Source organism: Otolemur garnettii, unplaced genomic scaffold (assembly GCF_000181295.1).
Source record: "Otolemur garnettii isolate 467f Iridium unplaced genomic scaffold, OtoGar3 scaffold00105, whole genome shotgun sequence".
NCBI lineage: Eukaryota > Metazoa > Chordata > Mammalia > Primates > Galagidae > Otolemur > Otolemur garnettii.
This window is the reverse complement of record NW_003852500.1, coordinates 7365391-7391923: the sequence shown is the minus strand read 5'-3', so window position 1 is coordinate 7391923 and position 26533 is coordinate 7365391. Positions and strand designations below refer to the sequence as shown.

Genomic DNA, 26533 nt, shown 5'->3' with positions numbered 1-26533 from the left:
TGGTGATGTTTGGAGGGTTCATTCTAGGAAGAAGAGTCTTCTGGGCTAAGAAAGACTCTTAGAAAAATCCTAGCAAGACAGTTTCCTTTTCCTATGGCATCTGCACCCCCACTCGCAGACACACACACATACACACACGCATACACACATGCATACACACACACACACACATGCTGTCTCAACAGAGAGCACTGCTGCCTTGGTTCTGTGTTTGGCAGCACTGGCCCCAGCCTAAATGCTAGAAGACCAGTTATATGTGTGGCCCAAGTGCTGTAACAAGAGTGGCCCATCCCCCACGAAGGGGTCTGCTCAGCACAAGGACCCTGCACAATGATTGTGTCCACCAAGCCTGAGACTTTGCTTTCTGTTTCCTTTGGACTCCCTGGGAAAGGAAACCCTGGGAATTCCCATTCTTGGGTCTGCGAAAACATCTCTGTTAGAGCCCAACCCAGGGTGGGGTGGGAGGGAAGGCAGAGAGCCCCACCCTGTACAATGTGAGTCTTGGACACGTCAGCAGTTGGCTTGCTCCCAGATAACTGCAGCTCATGGGGCCTAAATATAGTGTATGCATCTGACTGTTCCTACACTTGGAGCTGCTTGGTTCTAATTGACAGAGCTTCCTGCCTGATCACTGAGGGGCTGAGGACGGGGGGCTACTGCCCACTATCACACCTGACAAGGATATCCGCTGCCACCTCTGCAGCTGCAGAGTATCCGTGTCCTACACATGAGGGGCACAGTGTACATTGCTGGTTCCTGCACAAATCATCTGATCAGACTGGATAAGCCTTGGGACTTGTTTCCCTGGGCCTAAGGGTCCAGATGTATCCGGGGTGAATGCAAGATTTTATTTTGACTGTGGGACGGTCTTTAGTTCATTTTCTAGTAAACATTTCCAAGCAGGTAGCAGCATATGGTTATGACCAGGGAAAAACAAGATTTTTTTTGAACCCTTCTGGTAATTTGCTCTGGGAAAACAGTCCTGTTTTTCCTGAGTCCAGTTCTTTTGCAATCATGTTTTCATCCTGTGCTGTTTATTATTCTCTTTGGTTTTGAGACCTGACTGGGAAAACAGTCCTATTTTTAGGAGAGTTCTCTCTGATAGGGATCTTTGCTTTATCATTGGCTACCTTTATTACCTAAGGTACTAGTTAGCCCAAGAGCATATCAGGAATACCCTAAAATCTACAGAGAAAGAAAGCTAGAGCTCCCTGTTGAAACCAGCAGGAACCACAGCACCTAGCCCTTAATGTCTGAAATTGTGGGTTCAAGGCATGCTGAATTAGCAGCTTTCAGATTGCCTCTGAAGAGCAAATATGACATTGATAAAAAGATTGTTGACCCTCTCAGATGATTTCATCAGTATGCCTTTTCCCCTTTTCTGTGCAACTTGCTAGTGATTTTGCTTAGCTGTAATATTTGGAAATTAGTTTTGAAATGTCTATATTAGAGGTGACACATACCTAAAGAGGCCTTAAATAATATGGTAATAACTTGCAAAAACAAAAACAAACAAATCTAACAGGGGGGTGCTCAAGGAGGGCTTCCTGCTCTAATGGCTTCCAGTGTGCTGGGCCCCTGTCCTGCTCCCAGCTGGCAGGTGTCTCTCAGCCTGCAACCCTGCATATAGTATCTCAGCCAACTCTAGCTCAGCCCCAGGACTCTGTGCAGGGAGCTTCGCCAGATCTCTTCTAGAGGGTCTCCAAGGTCTGCTTTTTTCTTCTGATGAGGACATCCCTGAACACAGGATAGACTATGGCTCTATCTTTGCCCCTCCAGGGCACATTCCTGGCAGAAGACAGTCACTCAGTGACAGCCAAACATCAGACAGGCAGTTGTCCTAGACCTGAGTTGGTAAATAAGGGGTGTGGGGCACAGTTACCTAGGAGCACTTGTTTGATGTATTTTCTACCCTCTCCTATACCCTGCCTCCATCGCACTGAGCCCCTGCCTGGAAGATTCCTGAGGCCCTTGTGATGCTAAGATTCTGAGATTCAATATGGCCCTATGTTGTTCTTTGTCCAGTCCATCTGCAGTACCCCAGCCCTGTGACTCCTCTATGTCCCACAACAGCCTCTCATCAGGGTCCACACAGGTCCCCAGGACATTCACAGTCATGGAGGCGTCCACTTGGTGTCAAAAGGAGTGGCCTCGGCTTTTCTGCCAGACAAGACACTGAGCACACAGTAGGATAACAGCTTCAGAGGTTAGAGCAAGCAGTCAGGGTAGACAAGCAGAAGGAAAAAGAAAAAGAAAGCTTGGTCCTTCCTTCTTTCAGCCAAGACAGCACACTTTTATTGAGCACCTAATGAACGAAGCTGCCACAAGAGCAGAGAGACAATGGAGCAGTGGCCAGGCCTCTCTGCCATCTCTGTGTCTTTGGCAATGGAGTTCTGTCAGGGGAATCCGGGTGTGCCGCTCACCCTGACTAGGGGCTCCACATGGCCTGGCTGCTCCCAGGCTCTGCCTTTGTGGGCACCTGTAAGGAGCATCTTCACACCTTTGGGATGAACTCGGACCTATTTTTGCAAGCTTTTGTGGTTTCTCCCTTTAAATATGATTCCACAGATTGCAGTGGCAGAAGTAGTTGGTCTTCAGATTATCTTGGACAAACATGACTGCTGTAAACTCTTGCATAGTTTTGCAAATTCTTTCTCATTCATTCCTGAAATTCTCCATCAGTACACAAACACAAATTGCTCAGTATCTGGCCCCAGGGAATTCAAAGCCCTTTCTCTCCAAACAGACATTTCTCCTTATCATTCTCCCTGAGGAGACTTGCTGAGGGTTGTCCCCTGCCCACTATAGGAGAGGAATGTAAGCCCAGAGAGGGCAAGAGGCACACAGGTGTCCAGAGGACAGTGGGGATGGGGGCTGAACACTGCCTGTGGGAGCTGCTGCGGGGCATCCACAGGGGGGCAGTGCCCCTACCATCCATGTGAACCACCCCCTCAATGTGATTGATTTGTGGTTTTTTGCAGCAAGCTTCTCATAAGGATTCCTTTGAGTCTTGCTGATGCAGACTGATTTCTGCAGTGAGAAGATGGTCTTCTTCCCGATCTCACCTTGGCACCAAGGCACCAGATTGTGTTAAGCTCATGGAGTAATGGCAGAGGCTTGGAGGCTGGGCATGCTGTGGACGAATGGCTGGGAGCAGGGCATGTCCCATACCTGCTGGCAGTCTCTACTTTTCCCAACAGAGTTCGAGCAAGGCAGCATGACATAAGGGCACAGGAATTTCATGGTTCATGTGAAAGATGAAGACGGGGCTTGTGGCCCTGCAGGGGCTCTGAGAGAGACACTGAGGAAGTAGTTGAAGCCCGTGTCGCAGGTGCTGTGTCAGGTACTGTTCTGAGCAGGACAGGTATGTTGCGGACAAGGCTGGCCATGCAGATCCCATCTGGTGCCCTGGGTCTGCTCCCTGTGAGTGCTTGCCCTGAGGCTGAGAGCTAGGGCTGTGAGACTCACAGTACTTGGGCTTCAGATAGGCAGGAGAACAGGCACTAGATTGCTCAAGCAGTGGCTGTCATCAGTGTGACCAGCTAGAGCCCGGCCACTGGAGCTCAGGTGTACCTGTTACTGCTGGGGCCTTCAGAGAGGCAGGGGCTGACTACTCGCCCCCTACCAGCTGCTCCAGGCGCTGCAGCATCGTCAGACGCAGGGCTTGGAACCTGGAGGGAGACACCACCAAGGGGAATCACTGAGCTGAACAGGACAGAGAGGTGGGGAGCAGAGCGAGGGCTGCACAGATGTCTGGTCCAGGACACCCCTGCTCCCAGCAGGCTGATGGCAGCCACCGCCTCTCCTCTGCCAAGGAGGAAGGCCCTGGCCTGCATCCTAAGAGACCAGTTGAACAGGGCTGTGGACCATGAGGAACTTCAAAGCGGAAAGTTGCCAGTTCTATTCCAAAGACTTTCTAATGTGGACAAGAGCACACGAGGGTGGACAGGGTATCAGGGCAGGGACTGGGAACCTCGCGTTCCAGCTCGGACTTTGCAATCACCTGTGCTGCAGCCCTCCTCACCTGGGCCTCAGTTTCTTCTCTGAGTACTGAACAGAGGACCAGTTGGGCCCAGGTCCCTCCCAGTTCTCAAGTCCTACAGTGACATGACAGACTGCACAGAAGATGGTTCCGTCTGAGTGTGGTCTCTGCTGAGTCCCCCCTGGGGCCTGACTGTACAGATGGGAGCCTGTGGGGGTGTGGCTTTCCAGGGTCATTCAGACAGAAGCCAAACTCCAAACCTGTCCCCTGCCCCCAGGCCCTCCCCGTGAGCAGCCTGCCCTTCCCTTCCTAAGCTGACCTCCTTTGGGGTCCTGGCTGAATGCCCTCCACATGTCCCACTCCATGTTTCATCTTGCTGAGGGACAGACATCATTGGGACCTACAGCCTGATAACTTCACACAGCCCAGCCCTAACCTAGCTCCTCCAGAAGCCAGCAGGTACAGCTCACCTTTTCATTGACCTAGTTACCTGCACCTGAAAAACATCAGCTGGTGCTGGGAATTCCAACAACTGCCACTTTGGGGCAGGCTCAGAATCCTGCTGATATGATAGGCCCAGACCTGAGTGAGTCCGCCAGGCCGTGCCCTCTCCTCAACTCCCTCTCTAGGAAAGCCTGATCCAGTGCCCACCTGCGCTCCTGCCTAGGACTCTTCTGCCTGGGTTTGCAGTTTGTATTTTGTGCTGGTGAGGATGCCAAGGCTGGATGGTTGGTTGGGGCCAAATCCCTGCCATTTTGGCACCGCAGGTAGGTGGCAACAGTGAGCAGGGGGCCAGAGAGTAATATTAGGGAGCCAGGATTAGCAGGCCTCCCCAAACTGCCAGGGTACCCGGTATACACGGAGGACAGGACCCTCCCGACCTGGCGCTGCTGGTCTTGTGCCTCGCAGACTTGCCCTGATGTTCAGGACCCACAACTGACTTTTTAAGTGCTGCTTACTTCATGGTCAGTTTGATTATTTCTCTTTCCTCCTCTTCTTTTAATTTTTCAACAAAACTGTCCAGCACCGGCATTTCAAATTTAATGTACTGAGCGACCTAGAAAATCCAAGAACATTTTAAGGTGCTTTAAATTAGAAGCCAAAATGTGCTTTCTTTTCCTTAAGGCTTCCACGGTGGCCCATCTAGTCAACGTCTAGTATCCACGGAAGTAACTGCCCTTTTCCCACCCTGCCCCCAACACTGCTCAGTTGTGTGTGAGGACAGGAGTCCATTCTTATCTCAAAGGCAACTGTGATCCCTGGGAGGAAATATTAAGCTGAATATTAGGAAAAACATTTAATATTGCAGCATTGTCACACTGGGTGTTCTCTGGGGTGGGGTATGGAATGGTGGTGGGACACCATTGTTTCTGACAATGGAATGACCTGGGACCAGCATTGTGAACAGCCTGAGGAATACAGAGCCACCAGCCCTTCTCCTTGGGGTGCAAACCCTGTGAGCTGCTTCTATACAGAGGCGTTTGGAAATGCACTCACTGCCTGGCCAAGACTCAGGCTATCACGGGGTCAGTTAGAGGTAGACAACTCCCTCCTTTCCATAGGCCCTAGTTGACCCCTAGTTAAGGACCCCTTGCTTGGGTCTTTAACCTAATAACAACAAAATACACTCCAATGAAGGAAAGGGTTAACTTGCTGGAGGGGAAAAGGGCAGGGCCATGTTTCTTCTTTCCCCTAAGCCTATGGAGCTGGTGGCCACTGATGGGATAAGGGGCTAGAGCCACCACTATACTGAGCTTGAGGTCCCTATAGATAGCTGTAGAGCCCCTGGGCCATGGCCCAAGAGGGCTGTAGGCATGGTCACCTTCAGAGCCCTGGGAGTCCCCTACTGCCTCCCCAGCCTAGCCCACCACTCACTTCATGGGGCACTTCCACGCCCAAGTCGGCTTCCATCAGGAATATCTTGGCAATCTTCTCACATGGCCCATGTAGGATTCTAGAAATTAGCGGGTACTCACAGTCTTTTAATTTTGTCCTCTCTGCAAGAGAAGGCAGTTTACAAAATTCTTGGTACCTTAGGATTGCCTCTCTTTGTTCTGAAACAGGAACTGATAGAAGATGTGCGTCCAGGGTCCTGGGGAGCCCTCTCTAGACCTCAGTGAGGATGCTGCCCTGAGACACGTGTGATCATGATGACCAGGTGCAGAACATGCTGCCCCCAAATCCTCTACTCTGGCATAAGGATTATGTTGAGCTGAAGGCAACTGAGAAGGTGCAGATATAAGAAAAGCTCTCTGTCCTCCCTATTTGCCTAAAAGCAGGATGTATATTTGTCACAGTGACACTCCTGCCCTCTCTACCAGGAAGCACAGAGTAATTACCAGAGACAACCCTGGAGCCTTATCAGCCTGAGAGGCAGGAGAGGAATCCACATAGCAAATCTTGCTAAAGCCAGCTTCACCTTCCATTAGTTCCCCATAGAGTGACCTCACTGTTTGCCTCCCCAGAAACTCCAAACCCTTTTCCTTTGTTTTGTCACCTCTCTCAAAACTTATTGTTCTTTTGTTAAAGTTCTACATAAGCCCCAGTTCTCACCACCTATTGGAGTTACTTACCCCTCCCTGCGTGTTCCCATGGGTTTGTAAGCTACAATGTTAACAAACTTCTGATTGTGTTTCTCTTATAAATCTGCCTTCTATTAATCTAATTACAGGGCTGTCCAATGAACTAAAACAATGGTTCTCAACTTTCCTAATGCCATGACCCTTTAATACAGTTCCTCATGTCCTGGTGACCCCCAACTATAAAACTACTTTCATTGCTACTTCATAACTGTAATTTTGCCACTGTTATGGATTGTAATGTAAATATCTGATATGCAGGATGTATTTAGGCAACCCCTGTGAAAGGGTCGTTCAACCCTCAAAGGGGTCGTGACCCACAAGTTGAGAACCCCTGAACTAAAGGAAAAAGATTTTCCTCCTTCCCTATAGTGTCAATTCAGCAAAGGCCCAGCTGGAAGAGAGAGGGGCATCTGGGATTTGAGGGGCTGGGATAGAGGGGACTGACCACGCGGTGACCAGCCCGCGTGGGAGGAGCCCGCAGGAGGGAGCAGTGGGTTCTGCAGCAGCAGCCTGACAGGCCCCTACTCCTCCTAACTGAACAACAACAGCTAGAGGTCCACTGGGGAGAGCAGCTTCCCATACACTTGGGTGGGATTCTGAGAGAGAGGCCAGTGTGTGTAGGGGAGAAACATTCATGAAAAGAGGCACAGCATGTCCCAAGGTGAGGAGGGCCAGCTGCTCTGCTCTGAGTCCCCCAGCCAGGCCAGCCTGGGCCCCTCAGGGAAGGAGGAGCTAATCAGTGGGTTTGCTGAATGGGCAGAGGCTTGTGTGCTTTTATGACTCAGAATTAGAGGCGGACACTTACCCCCAGACTCATGAACGATGTAGAGGGCAAACTCGCTGGGCCCATCTTCCACCTGCACAGGCAGTCACAGAAATCAGACAAGGATGTTTTGATGTGTAAGAGGGTCCTCTGGCAGTAACCACATCCCCAGTGCCTCACACACAGTCCTCAAGGATCTTCCCCTCTCTCTGCTTAGAATCCCAGCTCTGCAGAGGAAACCTTGCTAGAACTGCCCAGGAGCTACTGGCGGCTTTCCCCAGCCTTTTCAGCCCTCTTCCTCCAATAAAACAGCAAAGCACCAGTGTCCCACAAAGCACAAAGCTACTCATGGCCCGACTTACCCTGAACTTGTTCAGCAGCAGGGTGACCACATGAAGGGTTGTCATGGTGCTGTTGACCCTTACATTGGTCACGGACCCGTAGGCTGGAGTGAACACGGAGGTCTGTGCCAGGAAGAGGGGCAGTTCAGGGCAGACCCAGAGGGGACATGGGGCTAACCTCACTGTGCTGGGCTGACCCAAGTAGGGGAACCGGGGTTCTGGGAACACTGTGCCTGTCCATTCACTCAGATGCACCTAGGAGCTGTTCCCAGACCTAGGGGGTGCCAGGGAAGCTGTGACAGTGCCTGTCCTCCAGAGGCCCCAAAGCAGATGCCTACACACGGGTGAGGGCCCACCCTCCAGATCTGAGGAAGGGGGACCACGGAGGTAGCTCACAAGGGGTGGGGGAAGCAGTCTTTCCCTCACTCTTCCCATTGACCGAGTCACCGAGTATCTCTGGATTCTGAGGCTGAAAGTTTCCCCGTCTGTCTCCTTCTCTCCATTCCTGTGTCGTGCGTACCTCTTCAGCCTCCCAACTTGTTCCCTTCTGATCGCACCCTATCCAATCCATTCTCCATACTGCTGTCCAGCGGCACAACCTTCCAAAAGCCTTGCAAATCCAAGTGTGGTCTGGGTCAGCTGCATCGACATAACAGCCTCAGCACCCCCCTCCCCCAGCCCCGCAGGCCTTGTAAAGCAGAAGCTGTCTCTGTAGAACGCCAGGCCCACAATCTGTGCAGCACAGAGTGAGAAGTGCTGTCTGAGCACAGTTCGAAAAATACCTGCAGGCTCCCTGTGGCCTACGCAATACAACCAGCAGCCCCTCTCCTTGTCACACACGTATGACACCATGAGCCTCTTATAAGCACCTCGTGTGTGCTCCAGCCACACCGCTTCTTTACAGTTTGGGGGGAGGGCATTATGTTCTTGTGGGTATCTTGCCTTTGCCTATGAGACATTGTATATGAAATCAGCCGGGACACTGATGCATCATAATAGGTCCTCATTGAACACTAGCCACGCTTTGAGCCTGCTAAGCACATTGCACACAATCTTTGATTTAATTCACACAACAGCCCTTTGGCATACCTATAACTAGGTACTTTCCTTCTTAGAAAGGAATCAAGGGCTTGGGGAGATTAAGCAACTTGCTCACTATGTCACCTATCATGAGAGACCAGAGCCACAACTGAATGGACTCTGAGATGCCTGACACTCCACAAGTTGCTGGTGACTCCCAGCAAATAGGATTCCTCTGTAGGTGAACTTCTCCGTGCTTTCCAGAACCAGCTTCAAATGTGCATATTCTACCTCTATGGTCCTACCTCTGTTTTCCCAAGGAAGTCACTGCATTTCAGGATGCTTAAGGGACATTCTCAGTGACCCCAGCTGGTCCCTCTGGCACATAGAGGCATACCTGGAGGATATTTTGAGTTCAATTTCAGACTGAAACTGAACTCGAAATATCCAGGATATAGTTTGCTTCTTCAGTGCCAAGAAGCCGAATATCATAATAAAGTGAGTCACATAAAGTTTTTGATTTCTCAGGGCTTAGGAAAGTTATATTTACCTCACATAGTAGTCTAAGAGTGCAATAGCATTATGTCTAAATATGGACATAATTAAATTAAAAATACCTTATTACTAAAAAATACCACACAGAGACATGAAATTAGCACATGCTGATAGACTTGTGTGGTGCAGGGTTGCCACAAACTGTCAAGTTGTAAGAAGCACGATATTTGCAAAGCACAATATAGAGAAGTCCCACTCGACGAGGACTGCCTTATCAGAGTCAGACGCAAACCTAGACTTCTCCCCATCTCAGTTCCAGCTGAGACACAGAATGACCTTGGGTTTGGGAAAGCCAGAATTAGATCTTCAGTTTCCAAGAAATGTATAATAGAGGAGTCAGGCTATATCAAAGAGACAAAAGGTCTGGTCAACAAGACATCGCTAGTGTTCTTTGCATGAAGCCCTTTCTCGAGATGATACTAACCAACTCCAAGTAGGAACAAAGGTCCCGTGGCTGCTTTCTCATCTCTAACCATAAGTGGTTGTCTCTAATGGAACACACTTGAATCCAAGGGGGCAGGGCAGAGCAGTGGGAACAGATATAAAGTTAAACCCAGTCTGGAAATAAAAGCAATATTACTGAGCCTCTGAACAGTTTTGGAACATGAGTGACTGAAGCAATACTGCATAGTTCTAAGAAACGAAAGCTGGAACAACTACTCCAGGAAACAATGCTGGGAATTACTTACTTTTTAATTATTGTCTGTGACTCAGGGAATTTATACCCCAATTTCTAAGAATACCAATTCTATGAGAAAGAAGAGAGCCCCTTACCCAGGAGATATGAACCAACTGTCCAGCACACCTAAGATACTATTCCATGTCCCAGAAAATAGTACTTTGCAGGAAAGAATGGAGCCACATTCTGCATTTGTGACTGGAAGGAAAAGCCACCCTGACTGGGCCACTTGCTGAGGTCAGGGGTCTGGCAGGCTGAGTAGCTCTTCTTGGCAGGGTGGATCGGATGGAAGGGAAAGGCTATCATGTTCATTCCTGTTCCATTTGAAGGTCACACAGTGCTTGAGACTTTGTGTCCCAGTGACATTCGCAATGACCACAATAAAGTTTAATGTGCCAGACGTACGTCTTAGAGATGAATGCGACCTTTAGAGGAGAGGTGGCTATACCAAAGCTAAACCCACTATTCTGTGCCTTGAACCATGGAGCAAAATACTGCTTTTCTGGGGAACGTAGACCTGGGAAGAACCTAAACCCTTGCACATGTTTTCTGTAAGTTTTTGAAGGATTCCCTAAAACAGCATATCAGTATCTATGCAAATACTAACAAGTGGTGTTTAAAGATGAAATCCCTTTTGGAACAAGATGTAAAGTCATGTTTTGGGTTCTTGGCTAATCAACATCATTCTTAATCTCCCTTTATCTCCGTTTAACTTCAATCCTGCCTCCCCCTTCACTCTCAGGAAACTCTTTGGAATCGTTCTGGGTTTGCCCGGATTTAGACAAGGCAACCTATTGGTTGTTCACCTGCAAACCTCCCTAAGTCCAGGGTACCCCAAGGGCAACTTGAGTGGCCCCGGGAAGGCCTGACCTGAACTCCTTGCACTGTCAGATCTGACCCCAAGGTTTCCCTTCGCCCAGGTCTCTGTCCCCTGGGTCAGCCTCTATCAAGGAGTGCAGCTGCTTCAACTGGAAACCTTTGCTTTCATTTCCCAGGGAGGGAGGCAGGATATAGCCTGTCCCAGGACACCCCCTCCAGGGCCTTGCCAGACTGCCACTCACTCCATTTATAGCAACTATCAAGTGCTCCTTTTACAGTTCAGTTTGTTTACAGAGTGATGTAATCTGGGGAGGGCGATCTCTCTTCCTGAGGTCAGTACAATGCCTCCTTGGACAAAGGCAGAGTGCTGAGAATCAGGAACCGTCCAGGTTCTCTGGGACGCACACAAGTGTCCCGGGTCCACTGCAGCCTAGCCTAACAGCGAGGGCCACTGTGTTCCCACAGAACAGCCCATGGAGCTGGGGTGGAAGCCACACAGAGAACGGCCTCATTAAAGGGAAACTCAGCATTACCATCTGCCTCAGGCACCCACAGCTTCCTTGCCCCCAAATTCATTCTACTGTGCAAATGGACAGCCAGTGAGTGCAGAGTTCATGGTGGAAACAAAATGGGTCATGAGGGGGGAACGCCACATGGACAGTCATTTCTCCTGCTGTGAACACAGGGATGACAACAGCCTTCTTCCACATCTCATGTGACTATTACGCTGAGGGCTGGCTCCCCCGTGCACCCTGCCTCAGGGCCCAGAGGAGAGGTCAGGCTGACACGTCACCTTGTGATTGTAAAAGTGCCCGTTGATGGAGAACCGGTGTCTCCGGATGCGCTGGGCCTCGCCGGGCCCACGGCACTTGGGCCGCCTCTGGATTGAGCAGCTGGCGTCGCTCTTGGTGCGCATCAGCTGTGGGGTCTCCTCGTCCTCCTCCAGGGGCTCTGCAGGGAGAAACGTGCGAGGGCTGGAGGGTGCAAGGGTGTTGTCTGTGGGGTCTGGCTCCCTCAAGCCTTGAGGTCACAGGGTGCTGGAGAAGACGGTGACCTGAGTGCTGTTTCTAGAGCTGGGATGATTCCCATCTGCAGACAGGAAGGGGCCCCTAGACAAGGTGACCCAGGCCCTGACCTTACACTGCCTTATACCTCTTGGTCTCTGTCTGGGGGTACCCAGGGAGGTCCTTGGTGGTCCCAGCCCAGTCCTTTGCATGTCCACACTGGACCAGGGCCTTCCCTGAGTACAAAGGAAGGGGCAGGCAGAGGGTAGGTGAGCAGTCACTGATTTCAGATGCCCTGGAGGCCTGGGGGTGGGTGGGAGGGCACCATGCTGACGCTCCACCTGTCTATAGAATGGCACAGGGAAGGGAATTTGGGCCACTGACAAACTACATCACCCTGCAAGCCTCTGCTTTTTTCCCCCATAAATAGGAGCAAATGAGAGTAGTAGAGAGCTCATAGATGGGTCCCTGGGTAGGTCTTTAGCCAGAGCAGCTCTTGGACACACAGGAAGCCACTAGTTCCCAGAGCACAGAGCTATTCTCTGGAGACATGGTCGTGAGCCAAACCCCTCCTTTCTCACCCTGATGAGACAAGATCCAGGGCAGCTCACAGACTCACCTGAGCTATCTCTGGAACTCTTGGCCTTGTCTACTGGCTGAGTGCCTGGCTCCTGGGCAGTGACCCTGCCATCCTGGGGAGGTGGCTCCTTTCTGAAAAGACACATTTGTGGTCAGATGACTGTGGGCAGAAAAAGGGAATTCAGGTTCAAGAGAGGAGACCAGTGGCTTCTGGGGATAGGACACAGGTAGGAAGCAGGGCAGGCCAATTTGAAGCCTGGATTTCACGCTGAAAGAGTCAATTTAAATAAAATAAAAGAAAAGCAAAGGCCTCCCATGGTGTGCACTGGAGGAAGAGTGAGTCTGGCCCTGCAAACCAGAGTGACCTATGCTGGGCTGTGTCCATGAACACATGGACACATGCACATACCCGGGGCCCTGCGTTCCTGTAACACACTTGGCCAGCACATGTGAAGCCTCAAGCCTCATGGGTAGCTGGGTTTCCAGAGGGTCTGGTTGGGCATTGAGCAGGGGCATCCTCCAAGGGGCAAATCTCTGGGCTTCTTGATCCCAAACCAAAGCAGCTGGTGCCAGGCTGGGGAAGGAATGGATGTGATGGGATGTGGCCCCATAGTCAGGGAAGTCAGAAAGCACAGACACAAGGGTGATTCTGGGGACCCTATGTGGCAGAGCCTGCACCTACTATCTGTGACTGCTGCTACCTTGAGGAAGGAGAAGTGTGTGTCACACTGGCAGCCCTTCTAGGGAGTCTGAAATTATACTCTAAGTATGAGTATCTCAAAATTAGCTGTGAGTGACCAGGGACCTGGGGATGTGCAGGCATTAGCATGCTGAGTGCTGTAACAGCATCTGTTTTACTTGAATATTTGAAGGACGTAGGCTGGGTGCAATTGCTCACACCTATAATCCTACCACTCTGGGAGGCCTAGGTGGGTGGATCGCCTTAGCTTAGGAGTTTGAGATCAGCAAGAGTGAGACCCCCGTCTCTACTAGAAATAAAAAAGCTAGGGCATTGCCTGTGGCTCAAAGGGGTAGGGCGCTGGCCCCATATGCCGAGGTGGCAGGTTCAAACCCAGCCCCGGGTAAAAACTGCAAAAAAAAAAAAATTTGTGGTGGGCACCTGTTGTCCCAGCTACTTAGAAGGCTGAAGCAAGAGGGTCTCTTGAGCCCAAGAGACTGAGGTTGCTGTGATCTCTGATGACACCTTGGCACTCTAACCAGGGTGACAGAATAAGACTTTGGAGGCAAAGCCCTGAACATTTGCCTTGATGACATTACCACATGCAGGAGCAAGCAAAGCTCAGCCACTAACTGCCATCTCGGGGATGGTGAGGGGAGGAGGGAAACGCCCACTAAACAGTAAGAAGGTAGGAAACCATTTCCTCCTGCTGAGGACATCCTTCTGATAATAAACACATCTGATCTGAAATTCCGATAATTTGTAAAAATAAATTTGGATATTAAATAAAAGCAGAGTATCAGGAAGCTAAATGTGTGTGAATTTTTAAGATAGAACAGGAGACGCTGTGACGTGCATGGGTGTTGGAGCCCACCCCTCCCTGCGACTGCAGCCTGCTTTTCTTGCCAACAAGGTGGTTCATGTGTGAATGTTTGAGGAACATGAGTGGAGGCTGTGGGAGCCCAAAACATCCTCCAGGAGGGATTGAGGGAGGCAATGTGGTTGTGGGCCAGGAAAGCCACCTTGGGTGAGGCTACATACAGGACAGGGGCTGGGTTGGCTCATGCTCCCATGAGAGTCCCATGCAGGATCAGGGCCTATAGGCAGAGGATATTGCTCACACTCTATGAGTAGAGCTCAGGTTGAACAGGTGTCACAGAAGCCAGTTGGCCTGGCTGTGCACTCACATGTGGCAACTGGGCCCTCCGGGCTCCCACGAAGCTGAGGGGAGGTGTACTCGCTCCCGGTCATCCTGCACCTGCAGCCGGATGGGCCTCCTGAGTCCCCAGGCAATGCTGAGCAGCCCCTCGATGATCAGAGCCCCTTCTTCCTGTGGGGGTGCACAGAGGTCAGCCTCCTCCTCTGGGACAGCTACTCTCAGGGATCACTGCCCCTCCTCTCCTGGGAAAGGGCCACCAGCCTCTACTTGTGCTGGGGGGTGAGGCCCAGCCCTGAGGGAGAAAGCCTGAGGCGTGCCTTCCGCTACTTGGCCCACGCCTGGTCAGGGGCACGTCCAGGGACAGAGCAGCTGAGTCAGGTGTCCCACAGGAACCCAGATGCTGTCCAGCAGGCACGTCCACTCCTTGGACAAGGAAGCAGTTCCATGGAAGCACGGCCCAGCTACTTGTGCCAAGCAGGGAGCCTCTCTGCCTACACTGCATCTGGGCAGGGTGTCCAGAGGTGGCCGCTCCTCGAGCTGGGTCTCAGCCCCACCCTTCTGTGTGCAGCAGAAGTGCCCACTCTCCCGGGCTGAGCCCACCCCTAGATTTCCAAGCTGGATTCCTCTTTCTGCCGGCTAGTCTTGCTTTTCTCACCATCACTGGGTCACCACTAACCCTACATCCAACCCCCGGAATTCTGACAACCCTCATCCCATGTCTCCAGCCAGCCTCAGTTTCCTTAGGTCTGCAGATGGCACAGCTCCCCTCCTGCCACCCGAGGTCCTAATCAACAGAGTTCTCTGCAGGATCTCGGGTGGATCTGGCTTGCATCCTTTGGGTCCTTGATTCTGTGTCTCTGACCTATTCCAGGTCCCCATTTCTGTGTGACCGCTCTAGCCTCCTGGAGCCCATCCTGACTGCCCCCCTCATGAGTGTGGCCAGCTGCATGGTTGGCACCCTTAGCACACCTGCCAGAAGCCTTCTCGACTTCCCTCTCCCCAGAGCCACAGCGCTGCCCGCTCCAAGCTCCCAGTAATGAACTTTAAACATCATTCTCCCATCACTATCTCAACCAACATTTTACTGTTTATTTATTTTTCACTGTGTTAAGAATGTGTGACGCGAGACACCCTCAAAACAAATTTTTAAGTGCACAACACAGTGTTGTTCGCTGAAGGCACAGTGCGGTCCCACAGTCTCTTGTGTAAAAGAAACTTTAGACCCTTTGAACAGCAGCTGTCCATTCCCCTCCCCCAGCCCCTGGAAACCACCATCCCAGCCTGTGCTCACGTGAGTGTTAGTTTAGATTCCTCAGACAAGTGGAACCATGCAGTATTTCTGATGAACATTTTAGATTCACACATTTCATTTTTCTCTCTCCTTGTTGGCACCAGAGGACTGGTGAGAGTTGGGAGGGACCCCACAGAAACTTCCTCATCTCCCCGGCAGCACTCACAAAGGAGTTCAGCACAGTGTGGATTACAGAGTTACTTAGCAATAGTTTCTAGTTTTAAATATTCTGCTATCCATGGAGAAAATTATTGTAATATCATCAAAAATACACAAATAGCTTTCTGAGATGACCTTGCACTACTTGCTAAAAAGAAGAAAACAAGAAGAAGCGAGAGCTATTTTTGACGTCCACTGATGTTCCCCAGGCGCAGATGTGTAACTAAGCCCGTAAAGGACAGGCTAGCGTGGGTCTATGGAGTTAAAGGTCAGTTAGGAGACTAAGAAGACCCCAAGTGGCGTTCAGTTCTTCTGCCTTGGCCTCAGGAGAGAGTCCTGCTCCTCCTGGAACATCTCCGCATGTAGGGATGGCTCATTCATTCAGGGAGACGCACTGCCCTCCAGGCCCACCCTGGACCCTGGGTACAGGGAGGTAAGGCGGACGCAGCCTGGCCACAGGGAGGCGAGGCCCGGCCCTGTGGGAGGAGGAAAGTACTGTGTGGCAGGTCAGGGGTGATGGTTGCAGGTGGACAGACAGGAGGTGTGAGCAAGTGGTCCCGACAGTGGGACCTGCCTGACAAAGGCCACGGCAGGAAAACAGCAGGCAGATCAGTCTGAAGAAAGCCCAGGAGCACTGAAAAAGCCAGGCTGTTGGCACCTTGGCAAGTGCTCACTGCTACTCAAGACCAGAAGAGACCTCCTCAGAGGGGAGAGTGAGTGAGGTTAACCGTCCTCTGTGTGAGGGGCAGGCCAGAGGAAGGCAGAGGAGGAGTGCCATCTCACTCCAGGGCAAGAGAGGGGGCACAGCTGGGGGCAGGGGCAGTGGGCTGGACACGCCAAGACCTGGCCTTCAGAGTCTCCAGAGGAAGACTCTGGGGACCTTTTGGTGAAGGTGGAGACAGAAATACTGAGGCAGAGAGAGGGGCTGCCTCCGAGGTCAGGGGACCGATTGTGTTGGAGATGGGCTGACTTAATGTGACTCAGGCTGGGTGTCCCTGCACAGTCTGTGTGTGTGTCCCCAACATGCACTGTACCACCTTGTGCATGCCCAGCAATGTCCTCTATGCCCCTCCGAGGACCCAGTGTCCATCCTGAGGCTGACTGACCCTCCCCTTACATGGGGTAGTCATACAGGCCCCTTGCTCAATCTACCTGGACTGCGCACTCGCCCATTTTTCAGATCTCTGCTCCAATGTCCCTTCTTAGCGAAGACACGCCTGACCACTCTACCTACAGCAGAAGCCTGTCACCCTGTCCCACTGTGTGGCTGTACTTTTCTTTGCAATTGTCATCAGCACCCATCCATTGATGGTTCAACCCTCTCCCTCACTAGAACATGAGCTCCTGCATCCACACCTTTGGTTATTGGTGGGCTTGCTGTGCTTAGAACAGTCACTGGCACACAGTAGCACTATCTGGTGACCAAGAAAGCCAATTTTTCTTTCAAAGCACCACACCTGGGGAGAGGGTCGCAAGACCAGGACCAGACCCCATGACTGCCCTTGGTCCCTGTCAGAGATGGGCATGCCTTGTCTTTGAGCAGGCCTAGGGAGCCCAGCTTCAGCCACTTCCAGGTTGGGGCCCTGTACGGCTGATGTCTCCTCAAGGTGACTTCCCTCATGGACAAAGCATGACGTTTGCAAGAATCAGCAAAAGGCCAGAGTGTCCTAGGGTAGTGAGGAGCTGATGTGATAGCGGTGGGAATGCTTCCAGGCAGTGTGGCAGACCCCAGGAGTCCAGTGAAGCCCCCTGCCTCTCCCAAGACCCTGAGGTGACCAGGAGTGCCCGCCCTCCCCCACCCTCCCCTACTGTGCAGCATAAACATTTCCGAGCCTCCCACAGGCACAAACACACGTTTCAGGCTGGCAGCTGGGCCAAGTCCCGCCCGCCAATCTGTTTTCCTCAGAGAGCCTTCCTGAATACTGCTATTTTTAGCCCTTGTGACAATAATTGATGGCTGGTGGAAAGGTATAAAAGCAGCGGCGAGGCCTCGAGGTTTGCCAGACAGATTAGGGAAGGGCCTTCCACTGTGAACAGCGGCCCTCGGCACAGCGTCCTTGCTGTCCTCTTCCCAGTGATCCCACACCGGACACCAGGCTCTGGCTGCCAGACCTCCGACCCTTCTTCTGAGAGCTTCCCAGGGGCTTCCTTTGGACTGAACCATCCTTGCCTGTCCAGCCTCCTGGCCACCCCCAGACCCCCTCATCTACAGGTAAGAGGAACAACTGCCTCTGGTTTGAGAAAAAACAAGGGCTTTATCTTTTTTTTGGAGATAGAGTCTCCCTTTGTTGCCCTTGGTAGAATGCTATGGCATCAGAGCTCACAGCAACCTCAAACTCTTGGGCTCAAGTGACAGGGCTTTATCTTTGAGGGCAATTTTCAGCCTGGAGTTGTACAGCCTCACCAGGGCAGATCAGGCCGATGTGCTCTGCAGAGGGCTTTGCATTTACAAGGGGTTGAGGTGTTATTCCAAGTGTTATTTCCCCAGCCAGGCAGGTGTTTACAACCCTGTGTTATGGATGGGGCTGCAGGGCCTTGGACAGGTGGCCTTGCCAAGGGTGCCAGGGTCAGTACGTGGCAGATCCTGGTTTTAAACCCAGGTTCCCTCTGACCCTGTGTTTGTTAGGTTGGGTTCTCTTATTTGTGCAAACTCTGAAACAACAGTAATAATAAAGTCTTAAGCCCATGAGTTTTTAATGTTATTAGGAAGGAAGAGCCTGGGAGTCCGAGCCCTGGTCTTGGCTCAGTAGACTCCAAACTACTTTTAGGTCAGCCCCAGATGAGTGAGGTGACACTGTGGGGAGAGTCAGGAGGGCACAGCAGGCTCTCACCCCTGTCCTCTGTTGACCAGCAGGTCTCTGTGTCTACTCGCCAGCAGTGATGAGGTCCCGGCTTCTGCTTTCTGTGCCCCACCTGCCCACAATTCGGGAGACCACAGAGGAGATGCTGCCTGGTGGGCCTGGGCTGGAGTCTCCAGCCTCCCCCACCCTGGATGACTATGTGAGGTCCATCTGTCAGCTGGCACAGCCTACATCTGTGCTAGATGAGGCCACAGTCCTGGGCAGACCCAGGACACCCCACCAGCCAGGCCGGGCTCTTGAGAAGAGCTGCCTTGCCATATCCCTACAGGACATCACTGCCCGTTTCAGTGGCCAGCAGCCCACACTGCCAGAAGCTGACACTGTTGACCCCCTGGACCAGCTTTTTGGGGAGTCCCAGGAAGAGTGGTCAAGTCGGAGGAACCTGTCGAGGAGGACCAGGCCCTGTGCTGGCTCCTGGGGTCTTCACGGACAGATGGACAGTGGCAAGGCCAGGGGGGCCCCCAGAGGGAGGCTCTGTGAAGCCAGGGCACCTGGGCACTCTCTGGCACGACCACGACGGGACTCACACTCAAGCTCCAACCTAATGAGTCAGACTTCTGGTCAGCCTGGCCAGGCCGTGGCCTCTCGACACAACCCCCGCCCCAGCAGTGCCCTCAGAACTCTCTATTCTCTACTCCCGGTGATCCACGAACTCTGAACCCTCCCCAATAAAGAACCCCCGTAAAGAGCACGCGGGGTTCGCATCTACTTCCCCTCCCTCCATGGTGGACACTGTACCGAGTGGGTCTATAGAGGGCTTTGTATTTTAAAGAAATTGAGGTGTTTCCCACCCCAACCCTGCCAGGCAGGTGTTTATAACCGTGTTATGGATGGGAAACACTTTTGTGGGAGGGAAACACTTTTGTGGAAGGGAAACACTTTTCTGTATGGGCTGCCTGCTTTGATAATTCACAGTGACACCCTCCCCCCATCCCCCACACAGAACACTATGAATAGTGAAACAGTGTGTCTCACGGGAGATGTTACTGTCTCATTTCTCTGTTCTTCACTGGCTGTTCACTTTGAATAAGGTTCTTAACATCTCTGTTCCTCAGTTTTCTCATGGGTAAAGTGGTGCTAATTGCTGGGACCTGCCCCAGGCCATCTTGATGAGCAAATGCCTGCTCACAGCACATACAGGGAATTGCTACTGGTATTATTTACAGGTGAGAAGAGCAAGGGTAAGGGTGTGGTGGTATTGGGGGGCCCCAGCCCCCCAGGTGATATCAGAGCAAGGCTCCCAAGTCAGCCTCTTGGCCCCCACCCTCAAAGCCCATGTTCTGTAAAGCCCAAGAGAAAACGTGGAGTTTCAGCAAGGCACTACTGTGTTCCGGGGGGGCCGTCATCTGGGTACACCCAGGACCCTCTGCTGGCTCCAACTCACAAGTCCTGGGGTGGCTTTGGGGGAGTTCTCTATGCTGAGGAACTAGACTGAAATGGCACCACTCAGCCAACAAGGTGGCAAGTGCCTGGACCTGCTGGCTCATCCCCACTGTCCCCACCCACTCACCTGGGGGCCTCAATGCCAGGTCAGGATCCCACCTGAGGGCTGAAGAGTGGGGCACCACCCAGCTGCCTGCATCAAGCAAGTCCAGATCTCTCAAGGCCAAGGTCAGCTCTTGGCCCCCTGTAGTTGAGAGAACCCCAGTTCCTGGACCAGTATGGAAAGCAATGAGGTGAAGGTGGAGAGCAGAGGAGGGAGGGAGGATTTCCTTTCTCAGAGAAGTAGGGTGGTTTTAGGGAACTGCAAAGACTCAGGCCTGAGAACCCATCACCCTGCTGCCTTGGGCCAGGCTGGGGCATCTGGTGAGGCAAGAAGAACAGAAAGAAATGGGAAGAGGCAGACAGAGCTGCCAGCCTGCGGCGTGCTGAGTCTCCTCCAACTCCCTGCTCTGTTAACTATCAGTCTATTTTCTTTCTTTTGTGTGGCTCTTTATAACTGCTTTGGATCTGCTCAATCTGTCCTCTGTTATATGCGTTTTCAAGGGAGATGGAATAGAAATCACACACTAAAAAGAAAAGTTTCAATGGTGGGACCATACCTATGGAGCATATTGCAAGGGTACAAGTCAAATCTATCAAGTATGGAAAACAAATGTCTTAACACTGTGTTTAAGTAAATGAGGTGAAAGCTATGTTAAATAGTAGGATATAAGAACTCCAGTTTGTAGAAATAACACATTGAATCCCACAAAGGCATAAATGTATTCAGGATCTATGTATATATGACTTAATAAAAAAAAGAAAATTTTCAGACAAATAATTTACTCAATTTTCTCATCTATAAAATGGGACACTACCACCATCTGCCACACCTTCCAGAGGGTGGGGAAACTTTGCAAAATGAACTTGGAGATGTAACTACAGGCAGTGTATACACATGTTTGTATATATCACAGCTGGGTGTGTCTCTTTGGTGGTCTCAAACCTACAGGTTCCTGACCTCCGGCCAATACATCTGGGGCAGCCTTTAGCCTGACCTTCCTGTGGAGGGATGAGGGGGGGAGGGCCTGACCTACGCTGTTGTGCCTGGCTGGTGCAGAGACAGCCAGGCTTGCTGGGTGTAGCGCCTCTGCAGCCTGCCTGCCAAGCTGCCATAGACAGCAAGAAACCCTTGTCTGGCAACTAGGATGACATCAGCCTACTCCCTTGTGCTCAGAAGTCACGCTGCTGGGGGAAGTCAGGCATGGTGGGGAAACAGGCTCTGGGGTTCCCTGCTAGTATCCCCTGGCTTGAAAGAAGTTGATGGTACCTTCAGCGGGTGCCCTCCACCCAACTGAATAAAAGCTTGGGAGAGGGGCTTCTGGCCGTGTCCTAAGCTCCTGAGGACAGAACAGTCCAGCAGAGTTCGTGGTTGCCCTCTACACTTAGTCCACTTAGGACATGAAGGAGTGTCACTTCCTCCCCCCACTTGCTGCTGGGGAGTGCGGGGTGTGGGAGACATCAGGCCCCGCCCAGAGGGGCAGGCTGGGAAGCATAGATGTCCAAGGTGATAGGGGTCTGCGAGGCTTTAACAGAGCTGAGGGAGAGCCCCTCCCAGGGAAAAATCCCAGCTTCCTGCACTCCTGGTGAAACAGAACCCTCAGGTCAAGGGAAGCGCCTTCCAGTCCTCGCTTGCTCTGCTCAGAGGGCCTGGGGCTGAAGGGCAGGCCGGGTGTGGTGGCGCTCACAGCCACCAGGGGGAGCCTCCGAGCCCCCCAGGCCTGGGCCAGGCCTTTGCAGCCGGTGCACGCCTACCCCGGAGGGGTCCTGCTGCCGCTGGCTCACACTGTTAGTCCGCAAGGATAGGTTTCCGCGCTGGCGCTTCCAGGTGGTCCCTTTTTCTTGTAAGATATCAACCAGCCTGGTTAAAACCCTTTGCCATCTTCAGAAGGCACAGATTGCACCCAGTTGCTCATGTGGTCTTTGTAATACAAGCATAAACCTTACCCAAAGGCAAGGCTTGCAATAAAACCAGCCCAGCATTCAGGTGAGAGGGGAAGCCCTCTCTGCTGCCCTCAGGAAGCTGGGAGAAGGGGAAACGCTTGCCCCTGCCCTCTTTCTACAGACGCTGGATGAGACAGTGAAGGAGAAGCTGCCCCCAACTGCAGCTCAGGCTGTAGTTTCTGCAGGAAGGTCCCTAACGACAGGAAGGAGGCTGTCTTCCAGGGCCTGGTGGCTCTGTGAGTGCACAACGGGTGGAGAGTCCCTTACAAGTCTGAGGGCACCTTAACTTGTGGATCAATGGTGACAAACAGTTCCTCTGTTCAGAGATACTCAAATAGAGATCTGCCCCCACCAAGACCTCCAAAGCTTAGTGCTGGAAATAGTGTTGCAATATTTATGCTCAGACCTTGGGGCCACGCAGGCATCTTTCATTTACTGCAATGTGGCCTTGGACAACAGACTTAAACTCCAAAAGCCTTATCTCTTTGCTTAGAGAATGACCATTCCTGCATTGTAAAATTCTTAAGTAAAGGGGAAAAAGGACCTGATGCATTAAAGATCTCTGAGGAGTTGTTAGTTCCTCTTTCTGCCCAGACCTTGGGACCTGTGGTGCCCAAGGAGAGACCTGCCTGGGATGGCCATGCCCCTGAAGCAGGTGCCTGGCACTGTAGAGTGCCCAGAGGCCCAGAAGGTCCCGGGTCCACAATTTTCCAGATGGTGAGTAGGTCCCAAGGGCTGTGGTGCCCCAGGAGCCAGCTGTGCCTACCTTATCCGAAATCTGCTGCCCAGGCCTGCAGCCTCGTTTTTATGGTGGTTGCCACCCCCTAAAAGTCATTCCCTTCCTCAAGCTGGCACCCCCCCCCACACATGGCCATCAAGGCTGCAGAAGTTTCCAGAAAGGTATTTTCTGACTCCATGGAGATCAGGTCACATCCTCAGTCCCTCTTTAGGAAGAGGAACATGAAAATCCCCCTGTGGGCAGCAGCTTCCTACCTTTGGAGGCTGTCGAGAACACCTCTTCCCGGCTTTGAAGCCCCCTACTTCTCTATGTGGGCTGTCCACACACACAAACACAGGGCCCAGGCTTGGGGCTTCCCAGCCCCACTCCCCACATAGCCCTTCCTACGGAGGGGATTATCTCGGGGAATCCCAAGTGCCAAGAACAAGCTCTTACTAATGGATCTCAAGTCTGATCTTCCACCAGATGCCCTGAAGCCTTGTTAAAATAGAGATGCTGGCAGCCAGCAGTTTCTGATTACGTGGCCTTGAACAAAAGACTTAAACCTCAAAAGCCTAAGAGTTTCCAATTCAGCATGCCTGGGGGAGAGGGGTGGTGAAAATTTGCATTTCTAATCAATTCCTAGGTGGTGCTCAAGCAGGGACCAAACACAGAGAACACCAGGGTCTTAGATAAACCCCTGAAGAACAGCAGCCCAGCTGCACCTCCCACCACACCCCATGCCTCCTCCATGAGTTCTGAAGGGGGTGCCACATCTTTAGCAACACAGATCAAAGCCCCTCTGACCGTATCTGCCACCCTTTCTCTCCTTGTCCCTGCTGCCCAACACACTGGCACACAGGACGCAGGGCTCATTCCACTCACCAGGTCAGCACCTGCTGATTAGTCATCCAAGAACTACATGCAGTGACCCACACTGTACAGAACTAGGAGTGGCTCCACAAATAGATCAAGTAAGAAAAGAGATAGTGGAAACAAAGGGAGCCAGGCAGCTCGTAGGCTGGGGGCGGGCAGGGTAAGGTGAGTGTCGGAGAAGGCTATTCCGGCCGAAGGCAGAGTGTGCAGAAGCAGGAGGCAGCGAGGCAGCCAGATGGGGAGGGCCACGTATTGGGCCCCTGTGTGGAGGGCAGGTCAAGGCAAGGTGGAGTGCTAGGTTTGTGCCCTCCCAGGTCATCGCAGGTTGCTTCAGCATGGCTGGGCCAGGAGCCGGAAGCTTCCCTTCCATCCAGACACACATAACTGGAGCTCCTAAATCATGTGGCACAGGACCTGGCTGAGGGGTGCCACAGGTGGCTGACAGAAGCCATTCGGCAGGTGGGTTCCAGCTGGCTCTTCATCCTGTTACTGACCGGCCACCCCCAGCTGCCCAGAGCTGCCTGGACATTGCAGCTAGCTCCTGGTCTCATAATTCCAGAAGAATATGTGGTTGTTTGAATAGCTAATGAGGGAGGTTTAGTGAGTGAGTGGCCTCTACCCTGATGGGGTCTTCAGGTTTCCTGGGGCTTGTGCTACCCATTCCCATGTTCCACAACAGAAGGGGGACAGGAGACTCAGAGTCGACCTGCCCTGGTCAGACGCTGATGGATGGGAGAAATGTAGGGGCTAAAACCATCCCCCAAATAAAACCTTACCACGATGAGACTGGCCATTAGGTTGTACAAATATCCTGAACTAGACCAAGATGGGTGCACAAAGCCATGACCAAGGTTCCCCTGTGAAACATCTGGAGGTTCTTGATAGTGGCAAGGCCAGGGCTCTGCCTGACTCACCTAGTGTCTGGCTCCCTGAAGTACTGTTGGTGACCACAGGCTGTGTTTGGTGTCAGACATGTTTTGTTAAGCACACATGGTGCCTCAAGATTTGGGAAATACCTCATGAAATTCCAGATATCTAGCTTCTTTTGAAAAATTTGAAAGGGTCTGATTCTACTAGGCCCACATTCTTACACAGCAGCAATTGGTTTGATCTGATGGGCAGCCGCGACCTTCAGTGGGGACCACCCCTCATGCACGCCCTGCTTAGCCCTTCAGCATCATCTGAGCTTGTAACCCTGGAGTCTCACACTTCACCTTATGGCTGAGGGCACTGAGGACCGGGGACACAGAGGAGACTGTCCAGGTACACAGCTGGGTTGGTAGGGAAAAGAAAGGGACCAACACCTCCACTACACCCTCTGCCGAGTGCCGTAATGGACAAAGAGCATGAGTGATGAGGGTGACCGTATAATTTATTCTCGAAACCAGGTCACTACTAAGAGTGAAGGGAATAGTCTTAATAATTACCCTGAAACAGGTGTAAGTCAGGACTGTCTTCAGCAAACTGGGATAAATGGTGGCCCCACGGATAAGAAAGAACAGGCCTTACCTCTCTGTGTCTCAATTGAAAGCTTTTGCCCTCATAGTAGCAGTTGTAGGTTTTCAGCAGGCTCAAGAGCTCTGACCTGAAAAGGTAAAGACACACACACTCTTGGGGTGTGGCCAGGCTTTGGACAGGGCTCTGGCTTCCCTGGCCTTGGTTTCTTCATTTGTAAAAGGAGCACAATAGCACAGGTCTTGCCAGCCACACAAAAGCAGAAGAGAGGCCAGACCATGCCTGCCTGACACACCCACTGTATCTTCCAGAGGTTTCGAATCTGGGCCCTGGTGGGAGGCATGGAGAGGGGGCCAAGAAGGAAGTGAGACTCTTGGGACGGGCCATATGACCTGTGTGTGCTGGCACATTGTCACTCTTACACGTGGGAGTCCCTGACAGCCTCCCTGACCTTTACCTCTGAGTCACAAGTCACAAGTAAATTCCCTGGGCTTGGATTGTTGGCATATGAAAGACTTGCTTTCCCCTACATTACTTCCTACAAGGGCCTCGTGTGGCTGCTATAGGGGCACCTGCTTCTCCCCATCCTGACTTTGAGGGTACCATCCTGAAGGCCTAGAGGGGACCACTTTGCCCAGATGCTTTCTCTCAGCCTAGAGGGAGAGCCACAGTGCTCTGGCTGGTGTGTAGAAGAGGAGCCAGGATAGCCCATGTACCAGCCTGGGCTCTGCAGGGCAGCACAGGTGAGCAGATGTGAGTGTGAGCCACACTGGTAACTTTCAATCTTCCAGTACATGTTAAGAGGGAAAATGAAATAGATGAAATTATTAATAGTATTAACATTACATTTTAGTGAACACAATAAATCTAAATTATTATCCTGTCAACATGGGATCCATATAAAAATTATTAATGAAGTCTGTATGTTCTTCTGTTTTGTACAAAGTGTTTGCCTTCAGGAACATCTTTTCTGTGAACTGTACCTCATAGCCAATGGTTACCTGTGGCTTGTGGCTCCCTTACTGGACAGGCTCAAAAACAAAAAAGCACCTCATCACTGTCCCCCAGGACACAGCGTCAGTGAAAAAGTGCCCCAAACTCCTCCACCCCAGAGCAGGGGTGGCCCTAAGGAAATGGCAGGGGTGACCCACCCCCATCCCACAGTCTGCACACCAAGGCTTACTTCTGAATGGATTTGCTATCGCTGATGGGCACTTGAGAGCTGGACGGACAATCTTCCTTCATCTTCTCCTCTCGTCTGCAGATCGGAAGTCACCTGCTGGAAGACATTGAAGGACACCCAGACAGGTGAGCAGGGTGTAGTGTGCCCAGTGCAGTGCCCAGCAACCCGCATCTGCAGCCAGCAGACGCCTTGGTCTCCACATCACACTCACCTGGGCACAGGCTCAGAACCCCATGGCCACATGTCAGCCAAGGTCAGAGCTGGTTGGGCAAAGTCATAACTGCTGAGCCGATGGTACTGGTCTTATCAGCCCCCAACCCTGGGAGATTATCCATAATCCCCAGAAATATAAATCAGTCTCCTTAAGATTTCAGACCACAGGCTCGGCGCCTATAGCTCAAC

The 26533-nt window shown here is 51.9% G+C and overlaps 2 protein-coding genes across 4 annotated transcripts in view; one reads left to right on the top strand and one right to left on the bottom strand.

Annotated features, from left to right (window-relative positions):
• Nucleotides 1-2760: 2760 nt before the first annotated feature.
• RASSF4 (Ras association domain family member 4) overlaps nucleotides 2761-26533 on the bottom strand; it is a 32976-nt gene continuing 9203 nt past the window's right edge. Inside the window, exons 2-11 of one of the 2 annotated variants that reach the window (XM_012809476.2) lie at nucleotides 26132-26227; nucleotides 25003-25078; nucleotides 14191-14333; nucleotides 12365-12456; nucleotides 11535-11692; nucleotides 7690-7791; nucleotides 7370-7421; nucleotides 5858-5979; nucleotides 4942-5039; nucleotides 2761-3671 (exon numbers count right to left, since the gene is read on the bottom strand). In XM_012809476.2, coding sequence (XP_012664930.1) covers nucleotides 3611-3671; nucleotides 4942-5039; nucleotides 5858-5979; nucleotides 7370-7421; nucleotides 7690-7791; nucleotides 11535-11692; nucleotides 12365-12456; nucleotides 14191-14333; nucleotides 25003-25078; nucleotides 26132-26193 — 966 coding nt within the window. In that variant the 5' untranslated portion in view covers nucleotides 26194-26227 and the 3' untranslated portion in view covers nucleotides 2761-3610. The remainder of the gene's footprint in view (nucleotides 3672-4941; nucleotides 5040-5857; nucleotides 5980-7369; nucleotides 7422-7689; nucleotides 7792-11534; nucleotides 11693-12364; nucleotides 12457-14190; nucleotides 14334-25002; nucleotides 25079-26131; nucleotides 26228-26533) is intronic. The other variant, XM_023517203.1, reaches the window with a different exon arrangement.
• DEPP1 (DEPP1, autophagy regulator) lies at nucleotides 17622-20680 on the top strand. 2 transcript variants are annotated; one of them, XM_012809477.2, is made up of 2 exons: nucleotides 17622-17824; nucleotides 18467-20680. In XM_012809477.2, the coding sequence occupies exon 2, from the start codon at nucleotides 18493-18495 to the stop codon at nucleotides 19129-19131; it is 639 nt and encodes a 212-aa protein (XP_012664931.1). In that variant the 5' UTR covers nucleotides 17622-17824; nucleotides 18467-18492; the 3' UTR covers nucleotides 19132-20680. The 2 variants fall into 2 exon arrangements, with proteins under 2 accessions (XP_012664931.1, XP_012664932.1); XM_012809478.2 differs by having other exon boundaries at nucleotides 18464-20680.